This window comes from Hylobates moloch, unplaced genomic scaffold (genome assembly GCF_009828535.3).
Source record: "Hylobates moloch isolate HMO894 unplaced genomic scaffold, HMol_V3 SCAFFOLD_9, whole genome shotgun sequence".
In the NCBI taxonomy this organism is placed as follows: domain Eukaryota; kingdom Metazoa; phylum Chordata; class Mammalia; order Primates; family Hylobatidae; genus Hylobates; species Hylobates moloch.
Window position 1 is genome coordinate 24,341,457 of NW_026652284.1, and position 18,127 is coordinate 24,359,583.

Genomic DNA, 18,127 nt, shown 5'->3' on the forward strand with positions numbered 1-18,127 from the left:
TCCCATCAGCCTCTGACTTCCAACCCCAGCCCAGCATCCCCACAGCATCCCCGCAGCATCCCCAGACTTCCTCTGTGGGATGTGGAGGAGGGCCAATGGGAGGAGCTTCTCTCCGGGTTGGAATTCCTCGGTAGAATCAGAAGGCTGGAGGTCACAGAAGCCTCTGTGATATCACCACCAGGGGGAGTGAGACCACTTGGAGTGAAGATTCTTTGAGGAGAAGAGACTGAGCAACCATGAGGGATAATGAAAAGGCCTGGTGGCAGCAGTGGACCTCCCATACAGGCCTCGTGGGGTGGGGCGGGACTCAGGAGGACCGTATGGGGTTTGGAGGGGCAGTAGCTGCACTGAGGGGCCGCCCCTCTCCCCTGCACAGTACCATTCACGAGTCCTACGGCCGACCAGAGGAGCAGGTGCTCATCAACCGCCAGGAAATCATGAACAAAGCGGTAAGGATAGCTCTCGCCCCACAGCGGCCCCTCCTGCAGCTCTGCTCATGGGCAGCAGGCCCTCATGGTAACTCTGCCCCCTCTACCCTCTAAACGCCCCCAGAAGACCCTCCCTAGCACTGATCCCTGAGTGTCTGCCCATGATATGTTAGTAACCCTCTGGCAGTGCCCCCCATAGGAACCCTTATATAACGATCATCTTCACTATCAGAGAGCTCAAAGAGATTCTCCGGCAATGACTTCCACAAAATCCCCCAATAGTAACCCGCTTTCAGTGGCCATTTAGATAGTGATCTCCACACTGACATCTCCATTCCATGATCCACCCTCAGATGACTTCCCCCCTCTAGAGTGGGCCCCAGGGACCCCAATTGTCTAAGAGCAAACCTCCAGGCAGAGGTTTCCTATGGTGACACCTGCCTGAAGGAAGGTCCTGCCCTCTCCAGGATGCCTGGGACATGCAGGAGTTCATCACTCGCATGTACATCAAGCAGCTGCTCCGACACCCCGCCTTCCAACTGCTGCTGGCCCTGCTGCTGGTGATGAACGCCATCACCATCGCTCTCCGTACCAACTCCTACCTGGACCAGGTGAGATGCCAGCATGACCTCTGCCCCACTAACCCTAATGGGGGGCCTGGGGCAAGAACTCTCCCGGCCTCAGGCTCCTCATCTGTCTATGATGGTTGGATTGGATGCTCTTCAAGGGTCTGTCAGCTCTGACCTTCTAGGAATCTGGAGATCAAGGAAGACTTCACAGTGGAGAGGGCTCTGCAGCCTGGCTTTGAGGAATGCATTGGATTTGTATAGGAGGGACAGAAGAATGGTGTCAGCAGAGGGAGGCAAATGGGTGCCTTGTGGAGAAGGGGTATCCAATTCTAACCAGCAGTCACTAAGGGAGAATCACCCAGTGCCAGGCACTGACTATGCAGACTGCCAGGGTCCCAGGGATAATAAGCACAACTGGGTCCTGTTTTAGACACACAGAAACTGTCATTACAAGTGCCCAAGTAGCACCCAGAATACATGGAGGCTCAACGAAGGCACTCGAACCTAATCTGGGGGGTCAGAGCTGGCTTCCTGGAGAAAGTGACACTGGAGCTGAGAGTAAAGAATTAGGATGTTGCCGGGCGCGGTGGCTCACGCTTGTAATCCCAGCACTTTGGGAGGCCGAGGCGGGCGGATCACGAGGTCAGGAGATCAAGACCACAGTGAAACCCCGTCTCTACTAAAAAAAAAAAAAATACAAAAAATTAGCCAGGCGTGGTGGCGGGCACCTGTAGTCCCAGCTACTCGGAGAGGCTGAGGCAGGAGAATGGCGTGAACCCGGGAGGCGGAGCTTGCGGTGAGCCGAGATTGAGCCACTGCACTCCAGCCTGGGTGAAAAAGCGAGACTCCGTCTCAAAAAAAAAAGAATTCGGATGTGATCTCAGTTACTACAACAAAGAAACAGAAAAAAAGAGCACGTAGGAGTTGGCCAGGCAAAGAGAGGTGCGGGAGACCGTTTTGGGGAAAAGAAACAGCATGTGAGAGACTTCTCTGTGTCCAACTTGAAGTTTAGTGTGACTTATCCTTGATGTTTTCATTTCTTTTTTTTTTTTAGAGACAAGGTCTCACTCTGTCACCCAGGCTGGTGTGCAGTGGCGCCATCTTGGTTCAATGCAGCCTTGAACTCCTGGACTCAAGTGATCCTCCTGCCTCAGCCTCCCAAGTAGCTAGGACTACAGGCGTGAGCTACCATGCCTGGCTAATTAAAAAAAAAAAAAAATTTGAGCCAGGCACAGTGGTTCATGCCTGTAATCCCAACGCTTTGGCAGGCCAAAGTGGGTGGATCACCAGAGGTCAGGAGTTCAAGACCAACATGGTGAAACACCGTCTCTATTAAAAATACAAAAATTAGCTGGGCATGGTGGTGGGTGCCTATAATCCCAGCTACTTGAGAGGCTGAGGCAGGATAATCGCTTGAAGCAAGGAGGCGGAGGTTGCAGTGAGCCGAGTTTGCGCCACTGCACTCCAGCCTGGGCGATAGAGTGAGGCTCTGTCTCAAAAAAAAATTGTTTTTGTAGAGACAGGGTCTCACTCTGTCGCCCAGGCTGGTCTGGAACTCCTGGGCTCAAGCAATCCTCCAGCCTTGGCCTCCCAAAGTGCTGAGATTATAGGTGTGAGCCACCACGCTGGGCTGAGGACTATTTAGAATGCTTTTTTGAATAATGGTGTGGATGTCCTATTGTCTCCATTGGCCATATGTGACAGTGGGCCCTGAGGCACTAGTCTGTTGCACTTTGGGGTAAAGTGCACTTTTGGGGAGGACACTTTGGGAGGCCAAGACAGCCAGATCACTTGAGGTCAAGGGTTCGAGACCAGCCTGACCAACGTGGTGAAACCCCATCTCTACAAAAATACAGTTAGCCAGGCATGGTGGCGCATGCCTATAATCCCAGCTGCTTGGGAGGCTGACATAGGAGAATCGCTTGAACCCAGGAGGTGAAGTTTGCAGTGAGCTGAGATGTCACAAAAAAAAAAAAAGAAAGAAAGAAAGGGAGGAGACATGGTGACTTGGGTGACTGCTAGGTGGAGTCGTGCACTACGGGGGCTGTTAGTGGGGTCGCAGCCATAAGGAAGCCGAAGGAGGAGCTTCGAGGTTGAGAGAAAGTGAATTGGGCTCTGGAGAGACCCCAGTCACCCATCTACCAATTCATCCATCCAGGGTGCATGTCCTGGACCCATGAGTGGCAGGATACCCCGGAGTTTGGTCAGGCCTAACTTGGAGTATTTGGAGAGCTGGAATAGCAGGAGAGGTTAGGACAGATGGAGCTTGGTGTTCACCCTCAGGGGCCAGGCGTTTTCCTCCCAATCCTGGAGGCTGTTCTGCCTCTCCTACCTCCCTCTCCAAAAGATCCCTATTCTAGAAGTTAGGGACAAAAGTCTGTAGTCAGACAACCATCTTTATCAACTAGCTGTGCACACACAGGCACCACTCTGATTCCACTTCTGTAAGACGGGAATAAAACCTACTTTGCAGGACAACAATGATGGTAACATGAAGTGATGTGTGATAGCCCCAGCACAGTGCCTGGCACGCACATGCAAAGTGTGTTTTAAAGGAAGTGACAAGGTTACTGAGGACCAAGAGCAGCAGTGATACGGGACTTCCCTCCCCTACATACATCCTCTCCCTGCCAGCTTGCCCAGGCCCTGCTGCACTGACCTCTCTGCCCCTCTTTTTCCTGTCTTCCATGTAGAAACACTATGAGTTGTTCTCTACCATAGATGACATTGTGCTGACCATCCTTATCTGTGAGGTTCTCCTCGGCTGGCTCAACGACTTCTGGATTTTCTGGAAGGTGAGATCCTGAGCCCTTTGCCCCTACTCCCCCCTGGAGACTGCACACCACCGAGTCCGCCCCATACTCCCGGCCCTACAAACTGAGGGTGTGAGTATGTATGTGTGTGTTGACAGAGTGTGTTAGTTCTGAGATGTGTATGATGTGGCAGAAAGTAACTGGTACTAGAAGTGCAGCCTACCTGGGCTCCAATTCCAATCCCTGCTCCAGCCTTCCCCTGCTCTGTAGTCTTGAACAAACCTGACTTCCTTATCTGAGAAATGGGGCTGACAGCATCTACCTTAATTTACAGAGGTCAGCAGGGATCAGCGCACTTTTTCTGTAATGGGCCAGATAATAAAGATTTTAAGCTTCATGGCTGTACAGCCTCTGTTACAATGACTCACCTCTGCCATGGCAGCACAAAAGCAACCATGGACTGCACATAAATGAAGTGGGCATGGCTGTGTTTGTGGACACCCAAATTGGAATTTCATGTAATTTTCACATGTTACAAAATCTGATTTTCCCTATTCACTTGCTTTATTCCTACTTACAGACTTGTTCAGATGTCTTCTCTTCCAGGAAGTCTTCCTGTCTCTCCCAGGCTAGGTTAGGCGCTGCTTTGTGTCTCCATGATGCTATGCACTTATTTTTTTTGCACGGAGTTAAAATTTGCTGTTTATCCATCTCCCTCAAAATAGTCTGTGAGCCCAACAGGGCAGACATTCTATATTCTCAGGAACTGGATCTGGGTATGGCACACAACAGGAGCTACATACTGAATGGACATACGGATGGATCTGCAGACAGGCAGACTTGTATCTCCTTGTGTATGTGAAGGTGCAGACTCAGTATGAGAGGCCAGGAGGACTTGTGCTTACTGGGCCCCCAATACATTGAAGAACTTTTTTTTTCATTAAATATAGTTTTCTTGCTGGCTGCAGTGGCTCATGCCTGTAATCCCAACACTTTGGGAGGCCGAGGTAAGAGGATCACTTGAGGCTAGGAGTTTGAGGCAGACTGGCAACATGGTGAAACCTCGTCTCTACTAAAAATACAAAAACTAGCTGGCATGGTGGCGCATGCCTGTAATCTCAGCTACTTAGAGGCCGAGGCAGGAGAACCACTTGAACCCGGGAGGCGGAGTTTACAGTGAGCTGAGATTGCGCCACTGCACTCCAGCCTGGGCGACAGAGCGAGATTCTGTTTCAAAAAAAAAAAGTTTTCTTTTTGAATATTTAATGCAGATACATGCTGGTCAAAACTATGTTGAAAGGTACACACAGAATTCTTGCTTCTCTTTTGTCCCCTCATCCCCCTTCTTCCACCACCATCCTTTCTAGGTAATGTTTTTATATTTATAGTTTCTTTTTTATTGTCTTTGTCCATTTAGTGTTGCTATAAAGGAATACCCGAGGTTGAATAACTTATAAAGTAAGGAGTTGTATTTGGCTCCCAGTTCTGCAGGCTGTGTGAGAATCATGGTGCCAACATCTGCTTCTGGTGAGGGCTTCAGGCTGCTTCCACTCACGGCAGAAGGTGAAGCATGTGCAGATCACATGACGAGAGAGGAAGCAAGAGAGAGAGTGAGAGGGGAGATGCAGGCTCTTTTTTCTTTTTCTTTTTCTTTTTTTTGAGACGGAGTCTCGCTCTGTTGCCCAGGCTGGAGTGCAGTGGCGTGATCTCGGCTCACTGCAAGCTCTGCCTCCCCGGGTTCATGCCATTCTTCTGCCTCAGCCTCCCGAGTAGCTGGGACTACAGGCACCCGCCACCTCACCTGGCTAATTTTTTGTATTTTTAGTAGAGACGGGGTTTCACCGTGTTAGCCAGGATGGTCTCGATCTCCTGACCTCGTGATCCGCCCTCCTTGGCCTCCCAAAGTGCTGGGGTTACAGGCGTGAGCCACCGCGCCCAGCCTATGCCAGGCTCTTCTTAATAAGCAGCTCTTGAGGGAACTCACTCACTACCTTCAGGATGGCACCAAGCCATTCATGACCCAATCACTTCCCATTAGGTCCCACCTCTAACACTGAACATCAGATTTCAACATGAGATTTGGAGGGGATAAACATTCAAACTATAGCATCCTCCCAATATTTATTTTTACAATAATCAGCAAATATGCATATACCCTCAATCTTCCCTTTCCTAACAGTAACATAGTATAAATATTATTCTGCACTTACTTTTGTCACTGAATGGATCCTGACAATCTTTCTATATCAGTACATGGAGATCTTTCTCATTTTTCTTTCTTTTCCTTTTTTTTTTTTTTCTGTAGAGATGAGGTCTTGCTCTGTTTTCCAGGCTGGTCTCAAACTCTTGGCCTCAAGCAATCCTCTCCCGCCAGCCTCTCAAAGCACCAGGATTACAGGCAAGGGTCACCATACCTGGCCTCATTTTTCTTTGTATAGCTACATAGTATTCCATTAATTTCATGGAATTTAACGTGCCATAGTTTATCCAATTAGTCTCTTCTGATTATTTGACATGTTGGTTTTCTTTTCCTTTTTTTTTTTTTTTTTTTTTTTTGAGACAGGGTCTCACCCCTGTTGCTCAGGCTGGAGTGCAATGACACCCATTTCGGCTCACTGCAGCCTCGACCTCCTGGGTTCAAGTGATCCTCCCACCTCAGCCCTCCAAGTAGCTGGGACTACAGGGGCACATGCCAACATCCCTGGCTAATTTTTATAGTTTTTTGTAGAGACAGGGTTTCACCATGTTGCCCAGGCTGGTCTGGAACTCCTGAGCTCAAGCAATCCTCCCGCCTCAGCCTCCCAAAGTGCTGGAATAACAGGCTTGCACCACTGCACCTGGCATGTTGGTTATTCTCAACCTTACACAAATGTCATTTTGTACTTCAACCAGAGTATCTGTGGATCAGATTTCTAGAAGTGTGACCCTGTTCAGATTTTTCATACCTGTGAGTTTCCTCCTCCTCCCCACCTCATTCCTGTGTAAGTGTCTTATTGGACAAAGGGCTTGCAAAATGTACCAGAATCCCTTCCTTTCTTTTCTTTCTTTCTTTTTTTTTTTTTCTGAGATTGAGTATCGCTCTGTCACCCAGGCTGGAGTGCAGTGGCACGATCTTGGCTCACTGCAACCTCCGCCTCCCGGGTTCAAGCAACTCTCCTGCCTCAGCCCCCCAAGTAGCTGGGACTACAGGCACGCGCCACCACGCCCAGATAATTTTTGTATTTTTAGTAGAGATGGAGTTTCACCATGTTGGCCAGGCTGGTCTCAAACTCCTGACATGGTGATCCACCTGCCTCAGACTCCCAAAGTACTGGGATTACAGGTGTGGGACACTGTGCCCAGCCTGCCTGTCTCCCTTTCTTGTGCTGTGAGAGCTATTTCACCTCAGAACTGGCTACTGAAGCAGTATTCCTTATGTTTTTACTAGTATCCATTTTCATTTTATTATTAATTGTAGTGTGTGACACACAAAGGCAGGAACAGCCAAGTGTTTTCAGATTACCTAACTGTAGGGCAAGGCTGTTTTGAGCATGCTTTAGCCAAGGTGGGCACTCAGCTTAGGGACCAGCCATGTATCTGTAAGGGTCTTTGCTGTGTGTCTCTGAGACTGCATTTGGTTATTGACACATGTATGCAACAGAGTACACAGGTGTTTTGTGGCATGTTTGGGGGGCGGCAGGGTAACAGCAGTGGATGGCAGCTGACTGGCCCTGCTCTGAGAGGGACATTGAGCCCTCATCCCTGGGATGTAGGGAGGGCAGACCTAGGATGCCCCCCATGGGCTGGGCCTGACACACCCCACTGGGGCTGGCCCACTCCCCAGGACGGCTGGAACATCCTCAACTTCATTATCGTCTTTATCTTGCTCTTGCGGTTCTTCATTAATCAAATCAATATTCCCTCCATCAACTACACTCTCAGGTGAGCTGGGAGCTTTGGAGAAATGAGGGGGACGTATCTGGAACCCAGGAATGAGATGGGGGGATAACGACCAGCTGGAGATCAGCTTTGCCTCTCTGGGCAGCTGGTGGGGGTAATGAGGAGGGAGGGGGCTGGGAAGGGCCTAGGGGCACCCCTGAGAGGCTCTGCCACAGGGCGCTTCGTCTGGTGCATGTGTGCATGGCAGTGGAGCCCCTCGCCCGGATCATCCGCGTCATCCTGCAGTCGGTGCCTGACATGGCCAATATCATGGTCCTCATCCTCTTCTTCATGCTGGTCAGTGCCTGCCCCCGCCCCCAGCTGTTTCCCTTCCCTGAACAGGGCCCTTGGGTCATTGCGAATAGAGGGGTGTCTGGAGGAGCAGAGAGGCCTGTGGGCCTGAATCCCTGTGATTTCCTCGGCAGCATTCATTTGCATGACATTTGCATGTCCTATTTCCGGGCCCTTTGGTGAAGTCGGGGTGGGGCTCTGTTCTCTCTTGACAGGTTTTTTCTGTGTTTGGGGTAACACTCTTTGGTGCATTCGTGCCTAAGCATTTCCAGAACATACAGGTTGCGCTGTACACCCTCTTCATCTGCATCACCCAGGACGGCTGGGTGGACATCTACAGTGACTTCCAGTGAGTGCCAGTGGGACTTCCAGCCTCATCCCACCTATGGGGCAGGGTAGCCGGTGGAGCTCCAGGCTGAGAGTGGGAGCTCCAGGGATTGGGATGAGGATGGCCCAGTGGAAGTGGGGGTTCCCAGGTCTTTAAACAGAGGAAAAGGAAATACCTGGACTTGTGGTACCTGAAGCCTTGTCACCCTTGAATCTCCATACATTCAGAGTCCCATTCCGATCCTGTAATGGGGACCTCTCCCATCATGCTAACCAGCTGGGTAGTTGGCCTTGGATAGGGCAGCAGGTCTCTAGTTATGCCTCAGGTTACAGAGCAACCTCCCAGCCCACCTTGGAGCCCAACAAACTGCCTGAACTCCTGGGAACTTCAGGTCTCATTTCATTCATTCTTTTTTTTTTTTTTTTTTTTTTTATTCATTCTTTTTTTTTTTTTTTTTTTTTTGAGACGGAGTCTCGCTCTGTCCCCTAGGCTGGAGTGCAGTGGCACGATCTCGGCTCACTGCAACCTCCGCCTCCCGGGTTCACGCCATTCTCCTGCCTCAGCCTCTCCGAGTAGCTGGGACCACAGGCACCCGCCACCACGCCCGGCTAATTTTTTGTATTTTTAGTAAAGACGGGGTTTCACCATGGTCTCGATCTCCTGACCTCGTGATCCGCCCGCCTCGGCCTCCCAAAGTGCTGGGATTACAAGCGTGAGCCACTGCGCCCGGCCTCATTTCATTCATTCTTAAACCCACTGCCCACATTCATTTTTGTGTTCTGTTCTTTACCTCTTTTCCATTAAGTCTAAGTCCTATTTCTTCCCAGTTTACTCCAGAAAGTGGGACCCCTTAACTGATTTCTTTTTATCTTCTACATGTGAGTATAGAAGCCCAGTAGATAAAGGGCTTCTACAGTCATTCTCCATTATGGCATAGGTAGTGGATAAAAATCAGGCTGGCCGGGGCCGGGCGTGATGGCTCACGCCTGTAATCCCAGCACCTTGGGAGGCCAAGGTGGGCAGATCACGAGGTCAGGAGATCAAGACTATCCTGGCTAACACAGTGAAACCCCGTCTCTACTAAAAATACAAAAACAAAGCCAAGTGCGGTGGCTCACGCCTGTAATCCCAGCACTTTGGGAGGCTGAGGCAGGTGGATCACAAGGTCAGGAGTTCAAGATCAGCCTGGCCAAAACGGTGAAACCCCGTCTCTACTAAATATACAAAAATTAGCTGGGTGGTGGGGCGTCTATAATCCCAGCTACTCAGGAGGCTGAGGCAGGAGAATCACTTGAACCTGGGAGGCGGAGTTTGCGGTGAACCCATATCGCGCCACTGCACTCCAGCCTGGGTGACAGAGTGAGACTCTGTCTCAAAAAAAAAGAAAAAAATAAACCAGCTGGGCATGGTGGCAAGCACCTGTAGTCCCTGCTACTTGGGAGGCTGAGGCGGGAGAACAACATGAACCCGGGAGGTGGAGCTTGCAGTGAGCTGAGATCATGCCACTTCACTCCAGCCTGGGCGACAGAGCAAGACTCCATCTCAAAAAAAAAAAAAAAAAAAAAGGAGTGTAGCTAATAGATTAAACTTCAAAGTGTTGATGTGCACGTCCCCACCTTGCAGGGTTGGTTAGAGAATCAGCCCACTGGCAGCACAGCAGGTGCTTAGCAGAGAGCAGCTATTGAGACAGGTGTAGGGAATGGGATCTGCACAACAGCAGTGACACAGGCAAAAGTCCTGGTAGGCCTTGGGATGATTTTCCCATTTCATAGATAAGGAAACTCAGGCTCCAAGGGCCAGGGAAATGATGGGGCCCCTGCCTGCCATCTGCAGGACAGAGAAGAGGGAATATGCAATGGAGATTGGGGGTGCCATCTACTTTACCATCTTCATCACCATCGGTGCCTTCATTGGCATCAACCTGTTCGTCATCGTGGTGACCACCAACCTGGAGCAAATGATGAAGGCAGGAGAGCAGGGACAACAGCAACGAATAACCTTTAGTGAGGTGCGTGGGATGGGGAGGGCAGAAGGGAGGAAAAGGAGTGTGTATGAGAGCGGACTTGAACATATGTGCATGTATGTGTGTGCTTGCACAATCAAGGGCCCGGAGAAAGCCAAGTTGGAGGCCTGGAGGGAGCAGCCCCCCATCTTGAGTGCCCACCCACCAACTGGGGCTTCTGAAGGGTGTGGATTTTCTAGATGTGAGATTTCTATGGCAACTCAAAACTGAGCAGCTGGGTGACCTTGGGGCATTTACCCACTCTACGCCTCAATTTTTTTCTTCTGTAAAATGGGAATAATAATAGTACTTAACTCATAGGGTTATTTTGTGAGGGTTAATGGGTAAATGAACAGTGCTTGGCGCATAGTAAGCACTCAATAAATGTTAGCTACCGTATTATTCATTCAGGGTAGTACTTCCATAAGGTTGGGGAAAGGAGTGGAGTACTTCTAAAAGAGTAGAGTGCTGGAGGCCTGGGCTTGAGGGTAGGCAGGGCTTTATAAATTTGCTGGGTAGGGTTTATCAAGGTTGAAATCTAGGGCAGGGCTAAATTTTGAAATGGGGTGAGAATTTTTAAAGAGGCGGGGGAAAGGCATGTGCATTTAAAGTTGGGTTCCCCCAGCAAGGCAGTAAGGCTAAGACTGGTGAGAGCTGAAATGAGGGCCTTAGAACCCTGGGATCCTAAGAGACTCATCCTGAAGCCAAGCAGGGGGTGCCGGGGGCGTGCCTGCCTGAGCTGTCCCGACCCCTCTCCATCCCCCGCTTCCCAGACAGGCGCAGAGGAAGAGGAGGAGAATGACCAGCTGCCACTGGTGCATTGTGTGGTTGCCCGCTCGAAGAAATCTGGTCTTCTCCAGGAACCCCTTGTGGGAGGCCCCCTGTCGAACCTCTCAGAAAACACGTGTGACAACTTTTGCTTGGTGCTTGAGGCAATACAGGAGAACCTGAGGCAGTACAAGGAGATCCGAGATGAACTCAACATGTAGGGGGGGTACTGGGGCTGCCCCCAAGTCATGTGAGTCAAGGGTGGGTGGAGCGTCAGAGTCTTCTGGCCTCACGCCCTCACCATTTTATAAGGCAGACCCTGGGTCCCAGAGAGGTCCCCCACCCTATCGGTGGAGGAACTGGAATCCAGACTCCAGGGTCCTCCCATTTCACACAAGGGCACAGCTCGGCCTGGGTCTCCGTCAGGGCTGCGTGGGAGAGCGAAGCGGGGGTGACGCCAGGGAAGAGGTGGGAGGGCTGCTTTCCTCCCCTGCAGCCTTCTGAAAGGCACTCACTGCTCCACCCCCAGGATTGTGGAGGAGGTGCGCGCAATCCGCTTCAACCAGGAGCAGGAGACAGAGGTGTTGAATAGGCGCTCGTCGACGAGCAGGTCGTTGGAGACTACGTCATCCAAGGACCTCCGCCAGGTGTCTCAACAGCAAGACTTGCTCAGGGCGCTCATTAACATGGAAAAGGTGTGCCTTCCTTCTTCTACCCAATCGGTGCTCGCCCTGATACGCCGCTCAGCCCAGCCCAGCCGGGCCTCTGGACCATTTGTCAAAGTTTCTGTCTATTCCAAGATCTGGTCCCCCTCACCACCACCCCCCTACCTTTTTTTTCTTTTTTTTTTTTTTGAGACGGAGTCTCGCTCTGTCGCCCAGGCTGGAGTGCAGTGGCGTGATCTCGGCTCACTGCCACCTCTGCGGCCCGGGTTCAAGAGATTCTCCTGCCTCAGCCTCCTGAGTAGCTGGGATTACAGGCGCCTGCCACCGCACCTGGCTAATTTTTGTAGTTTTAGTAGAGACGGGGTTTCACCATCTTGGCCAGGCTGGTCTTGAACTCCTGACCTCGTGATCCACCCTCTTTGGCCTCCCAAAGTGCTGGGATTACAGGCGTGAGCCACCGCACCTGGCTGTCTGCCTCATAAACTTCCATCTGCCCCAGCTGTCACTGCCTATCTAGTTAGATTCTGCACTTTCCTTCTCGGAGAGGCTCCACCCTTCCAGCCAGTTTCATTTCTAGCGCCTTCAAACCTACTCTTTCTTAGTGTGTGTGGCATGAGCCAGCTCAGTGCCTGCCTAGTGGCAGACACTTAGGCTGTAAGTATAGTGTGGGCACAGGACCCAGGATCCTATCTAAGGTGCATAAAACCAGCTGTCTCCTGAACTCCTGGAGAGAAAAACGCACACACCCATGTTACTTAGTTTTTCTGCCCCCCACACCATCAGCCTGGGATACACCCCAGGCTCCCAAACTCAGAGGGGGTACTAGGTAGGCTCAAGTTAGACCTATGAAGCACTTCCCTGGGAGGCCTGGCTGGAAAAGCTGGTGAGACTGGAGGAGGTGAGTAAGGGAGCCTGCCATATCAGGGGAGGGGGATTAACAAGAAGACCTCTTGGTTTGCAGGTTCATGACTCTAGCTCACAAATACTCCTTAAAAAACACAAGAGCAGCCACTGAGAGGCCAGGATGGGAGCCAAGGGGCCTGCACACACACACCCAGCCGCCGCGTCTTCCTGTGTCCTTAGTGTGGCTTGGCAGAGCCTGGCCAGAGCCCATCCTCTCCCTTACACCTGGGCAGAGGCCAGGGGCTGTGAAGGTGGCACCACCTGCAGGGCTGGTGCCTGTGAGCCCCAGGTCCAGAGGAGCCAGGACAGAGAAGGATGCTGCATGATGAGAGTGGGAACCCTAGCAGCAAGGATGAGCACAGAAGGGGGTGCTGGCCAGCGCAGCCAGGATTTGACCTAAGGATGGGGATCCCTGGCCCCCTGCTCTTGCCCAGAGCTGGTGGGGGTCTCAGTGGGCCCCAGAACCAAGAAGAGAAAGGCAAGGCCAGTGGGGCCAGACATCTGTGTGTTGACAATAAAGTTTTGTGTTGGAATCAATGTCTCTGACTGGTGGATCTCCAACTCTTTGGGGCACTTGCCTGGGTCTAATAGGGAAGACGGATCTTGCCCCTCAAAATCCCATTTGTCTGGTGGGAGAGTCACAGACTGCTCTGAAGAGCCTCCAGTCTAATGGGAGGGAGAATTGCACCCCTAAAGATTTCTGACTTAATGGTAGAGATCTAACCCTTGCCCTCAGGATCCTAAGCTTTGTGGAGGAAAGTCTGGTCCTCATGGGAGGGAGCCCCTGTCTGATGAAGGAGATGGCCCTACCTGCTCTCTCCCTGTCTGAAGATGGAGACTGGTCCTCACTCTGGGGAGCCCTTGTCTGATGGGATCACCAATGACCAAGTCACACAAGTACAGGCAGCTCCATCCTAGGGCAATGGAGAGTGACTGGTTAAAATGTGGGTCCTGGCAGCTTCCTGGAGGAGAGGAGGATTTTGTGGGTCAGGTGAATGAAGTCTGGTGGGGAAATTAGGACCTGTGAAGCCTATTTGGGATCTTCATACTCAAGGCCATTGACAGCCTCAGCAGGTTCCTGAGCTATTCAATCTGGAGAGAGTCAGAAAATTGTGGCAGTTATGGGCAATAGAAAGAGCTGCCTTAGAGGACAGGAAACCTGGGTTCTGGTCCTTCAGTGAGTCGCTTGGCCTTGTTTTCCCCATGTGTGCAATGGGGAGAGGGTGAGATTGATCTCCATCTCTAAAATCAAATAATCCCCTCTTATCCCAGGAAGTGGAAGACCCATGGGATCAGCTATGCCCCTGGGATGCAGGTGTCAGGGGATAGCCTAGAAGGCCTGGACATCTGCCCTGCTGTTCAGCGAAGTCTGACACTTAGGGGCCGTGGCGATATTCACCAGTTGGAATGGGAATCTCCAGAGGTCCACTGATTGCAGCTGATGGGAAACCCCACCCCCCATCGTCCTCCCATCAGCACTAGTTCCAGCTCTGTAAAGCCCCCTGGGGTCTGTTGGGAAGGAGTCTGGCCCCTGGGGATGGATGGTGCACTCAGTAGGCAGATGAGAGGCAGCAACAGAGCCAGCAGTGCCTTACTGTCTTGGAGCCGTTAATCTATTCCGCTGTTCGAGCCAGGACTTCTTCCCAGCACCCTCCAGGACCATCAGGAGCACAGAGAAGGGCACCCAGCAGATTTTGCTGCTGCTGTTGCTACTTACTGGAGATGGCGCCCTCAACCTGCCTGGTGAGTATCTACACACTCTTTCTACCCATCCTTCTCTGGGGGCTCTCTCAGCCCCTCTTCTTGTTGGCCAGAGAGGGAAGAAGGTGGCAGATCAGATGGTGTCTTCAGGAGGAGCTAACAGTCTGAGTATGGCTATCCTTCACCCCTAATTGTCTGAAAGGCTTGGAGCATCAGTGAGCTTACAGGCAGGAGCACAGCAGGGTGACCTCCATGGAGCTCCTGGCCTTGACCATCCATCTCTTCCAGGATGCTATTTTGTCTACCTACTCCCTTCATCTTGTTCGTCATCTCATCTGTCTCTGCTTTTGTCTTTCCCATCTGGGCCAACCTAATAGCCTGGAGTTTCAGCAGGCTAGTTCCTTCCCAAACTGGCCTGGAACTGAGGGCCCAGGAAGTCATACTCCCTTCCCCTTCCCCTTCCCTACTCCAGCAAAGAGCAACTACCACTCCCCATGCCTTACTGAGCCTGAGTTAGGAGTGCAGCCCTGGATTCTGAGCTCCTAGGACAGTACAGAGGAAGATATTGGGAGGTGGCTGGAAATTGTGTGTCTCATCACCCCTATGGTCTCATCTGATGGGTTTCCCATCAGCTACAATCAGTGGACCTCTGGGGACTCCCTATGAGTCCATAACTTTTACCAGGGACAGAAGCATCCTTGGCAAACTGTCCAGGAAGCAGACACCAATTCTGATGAGAGGAGCAGCAGGGGATAATCATTCCCAATAGCAAGTCTACTCATTGAGTACCTACTAGGTGCTAAGCATGGTGCTGAGTGCTTCACACGCATATTTCATCCTCATGACCATCAGTGAAGTGAGTATGAAGAGGATATGTCCCCATGGGACATATTTGAGCCTGGGAGGTCGAGGCTGCAGTGAGCCGTAATCATGCCACTGCCCTCCAGGGTAGGCAACAGAGTGAGATCCTGTCTTAATTAAAAAAAAAAAAAAAAAGATGCTTCTGTGAAGGAATACAAACAAGTTGTTTACGTAAATTACTGTGGATAGCTTCAGGGTTCCTAGGTCTGGGGATCTATGAGGTGGCACCTCACTTTTTAGGCAGACCAGGAAGAAGGTAAGCAGGTTTGTTCCATCCGCCCTTTATTCTCTGTGATTACTGGTGCTTAGTGACCTTGCGGAGGCAGAAGATGTGGGTGAATGTCTCTCCCTCTGGGGTTTCATGATGAGGGTTTCACTCCTGTCCCTCTCCAGATATAGCACCATCCACGTTCCGGGCACTGGGGACACCATCATCATCTGGGGCAACTTCACAGACCTTCAGCTCTCAACTCTGCTTGAAAACAGAACAGTTCCTCTTGGCATGCCCCTCTACGTGGTCTTCAAGACAATAAGCAGTGATCCAGACCAATTTATTTGCCCTGGTGGTCAGTGAGGTCTTTGCCAGCACCAACATCTCCAGGACAGGTGCTGTTAAGGCCACCTACCACTTTGTGAACAAGAGGTAAGGGTCAGTCAGGCCTGGTAACCTCCTGTGAGTGCCAGACCAGCCCCTGGATTTGGCTTGTGCTGGGTGCTTTTATACCCTTGAGCACAGATTCTGTCACTCTTCTTGGTATCCTTGGCATGCAAACGCTGGATGAAAGTGCTGGGTGAATGTTTCTTGAATAATGCTATCATTCCCATTTTGAAGATAAGTAAATTAAGGCTCAGAGATTATAGCCTGCCCAAGATCTTGCAGCCAACAAATAACATGCATTTCTTTTTTTCTTTGTTCAGTTACTGAGGGCCTACAAAGATAAAACTAAAAAACAAAGACACAACATTTCAGAGTGCTGTATATATGTTATATATTGGACATTCATTATATTTAGTAGCTAATAATATCTAATACTGACATAGCATTGACTCTACTCCAGACACAGTTTGCATCACTTCACATATATTAACTCATTTAAGCCTCACAACACATTCTATGAAATAGTTATATTTTCTTTTCTTTTTTTTTTTTTGAGATGGAGTCTCGCTCTGTCACCCAGGCTGGAGTGAAGTGGCACGATCTCGGCTCACTACCACCTCTGCCTCCCAGGTTCAAGCAATTCTCCTGTCTCAGCCTCCGGAGTAGCTGGGACTACAGGCACCGGCCATCACACCTGGCTAATTTTTGTATTTTTAGTAGATATGGGGTTTCACCATATTGGCCAGGCTGGTCTCGAACTCTTGACCTCAGGTGATCCACCCGCCTCAGCCTCCCAAAGTGCTGGGATTACAGGCGTGAGCCACCGCGCCCAGCCGAGATAGTTATATTTTCATTCCCACTTTATGGAGAAACTGAGGCTCAGTTCACACAGTAAGTTGCAGATCTTGCTAAGTGTTGGCAACACAGAGACAGTAAATCCAAGTTCTTCCTCAACATTCTTGGGAAGGAGTTGGGTCTCCCTATTTCTAGGTCATATTTTAGTAACAAGGCTTCACAGAGCACAGGGAATCATTTATTACCTTATTTATTCCTCCAAACAACCCTAGGAAGTATTATTTCCCCCACTTTACAGCTGAGAGAACAAGGGAAGACTCGGAGTTTAGGGGACTTCACCCAGGACACACCATCAGTCTCCAGAGTCCAGGCTCTGAAACACACCAGGGCCAAACCAGTCCTTGCCTGTCATTCCTCCTTTATCAGGAGGAAATAGAACCCAGTGGTTAAGGGTGTGGGTGGGCGCTGGGGCCAGGCTTCTCCTTGCAGAACCTTGGGCAACCCTCTTTGAACCTCAGTTTGAGCCTCAGTTTCCTCATCTTTAAAAAAGGGGTGGTGGGGGGCAAAAGTATTGTCTTCTTCACGGGATCGGTGAGGATGAAATGATGTAAAGTTCTCAGCATGAGACCAGCATCTGCACCTATACAAGCAAAAGTAAAAAGTGGGCAACGGTGCTCGGTGTTCATCCATCGGCACCGCGGGCCTGTGACGCTGCCTCTGCCCACAGCTGCCCCGTCAGCAACCGGCTGCTCCAGGGCCTGCGGGCCAACAGGGCCTCTCTGGAGGTGACCTTGGCCTTCAACCTGATCCGCTTCTCGACCAGCGATACACTCTACCTGCACGGCCGAGTGACCCTGTGTGACACGCGGGCGAGACGCCCGTGCCAACCAGTGAGTGGGCAGCCCCGGCGCCTCCTGCGCAGCCGCCGCAGCCTTGCCTGCAAAGCAGTTCCTGCGGGGCAGGCTGGATAGCCGGACTCCCAGCTGCGCCGTCTTCACGGAAGCGGGGCTGAGGCGGGGCCTGGGGGACTGCGGTGCTGGGGACTGGCCAGTCCTGCCGGGGGCGGGGCTTGTAGGAGACGGGGCGGGATTTTGAAGACCTAGGTCTTGTGGATTGGTGAACTCACTTGCGGCGGGGAGGGAGGTGGGGCTACCCTGGGGTCTTGGGCAAAGTCCTCGCCTGGCCGGCTTCGCTACCCTTGCGCTTGCGTTGCCCACAAGCTTGTAGTCAGAAGAACTCGCCTGGGAGGGATCGCTCCTGGGAGATCCGAACGCGGGAGGGCCTGGAGCGCGGCGGCAGCTGGATAGTATTCGGGCCCATCCGAATAAGCGGTAAATGGATCATTTCTGGGGCCTCCCTGACTCCTCTTCCAGAGCCTCCTACCGACCTGCTTCTGTCCCCTCCTTCCTTCATGCCCTCCACTCTTCCCTAAATGCAAGTCTCCTCCCCAAGCCCATGTCCTCCTGGGCTTCCCCTCTGCTCTCCTCACCGAGTCCTGGTCTCACTCAGTAAACTTCGAGTCTGAGCCTTCTCTGCCTGTCTCCTTC

At 51.4% G+C, this 18,127-nt stretch overlaps 1 protein-coding gene across 1 annotated transcript; it reads left to right on the forward strand.

The window, feature by feature from the left end:
• Window positions 1–214: 214 nt before the first annotated feature.
• CATSPER4 (cation channel sperm associated 4) lies at window positions 215–13,158 on the forward strand. The gene is made up of 10 exons (XM_032759395.1): window positions 215–449; window positions 896–1,039; window positions 3,691–3,792; window positions 7,574–7,671; window positions 7,845–7,965; window positions 8,175–8,308; window positions 10,121–10,295; window positions 11,063–11,274; window positions 11,587–11,752; window positions 12,684–13,158. Exons 1-10 carry the CDS (start codon window positions 237–239, stop codon window positions 12,735–12,737), a joined length of 1,419 nt encoding a protein of 472 aa, XP_032615286.1. The 5' UTR covers window positions 215–236; the 3' UTR covers window positions 12,738–13,158.
• Window positions 13,159–18,127: the final 4,969 nt, after the last annotated feature.

What these genes read in the sequence shown, in the direction of transcription:
- CATSPER4 (XM_032759395.1), top strand. Translation starts at nt 237, where the DNA reads ATGAGGGATAATGAAAAGGCCTGGTGGCAGCAGTGGACCTCCCATACA. An exon ending in GACATCTACAGTGACTTCCA is followed by an intron (nt 8,309 to 10,120) that starts GTGAGTGCCAGT and finishes TGCCATCTGCAG; the next exon opens with GACAGAGAAGAGGGAATATG. An exon ending in CGCTCATTAACATGGAAAAG is followed by an intron (nt 11,753 to 12,683) that starts GTGTGCCTTCCT and finishes CTTGGTTTGCAG; the next exon opens with GTTCATGACTCTAGCTCACA.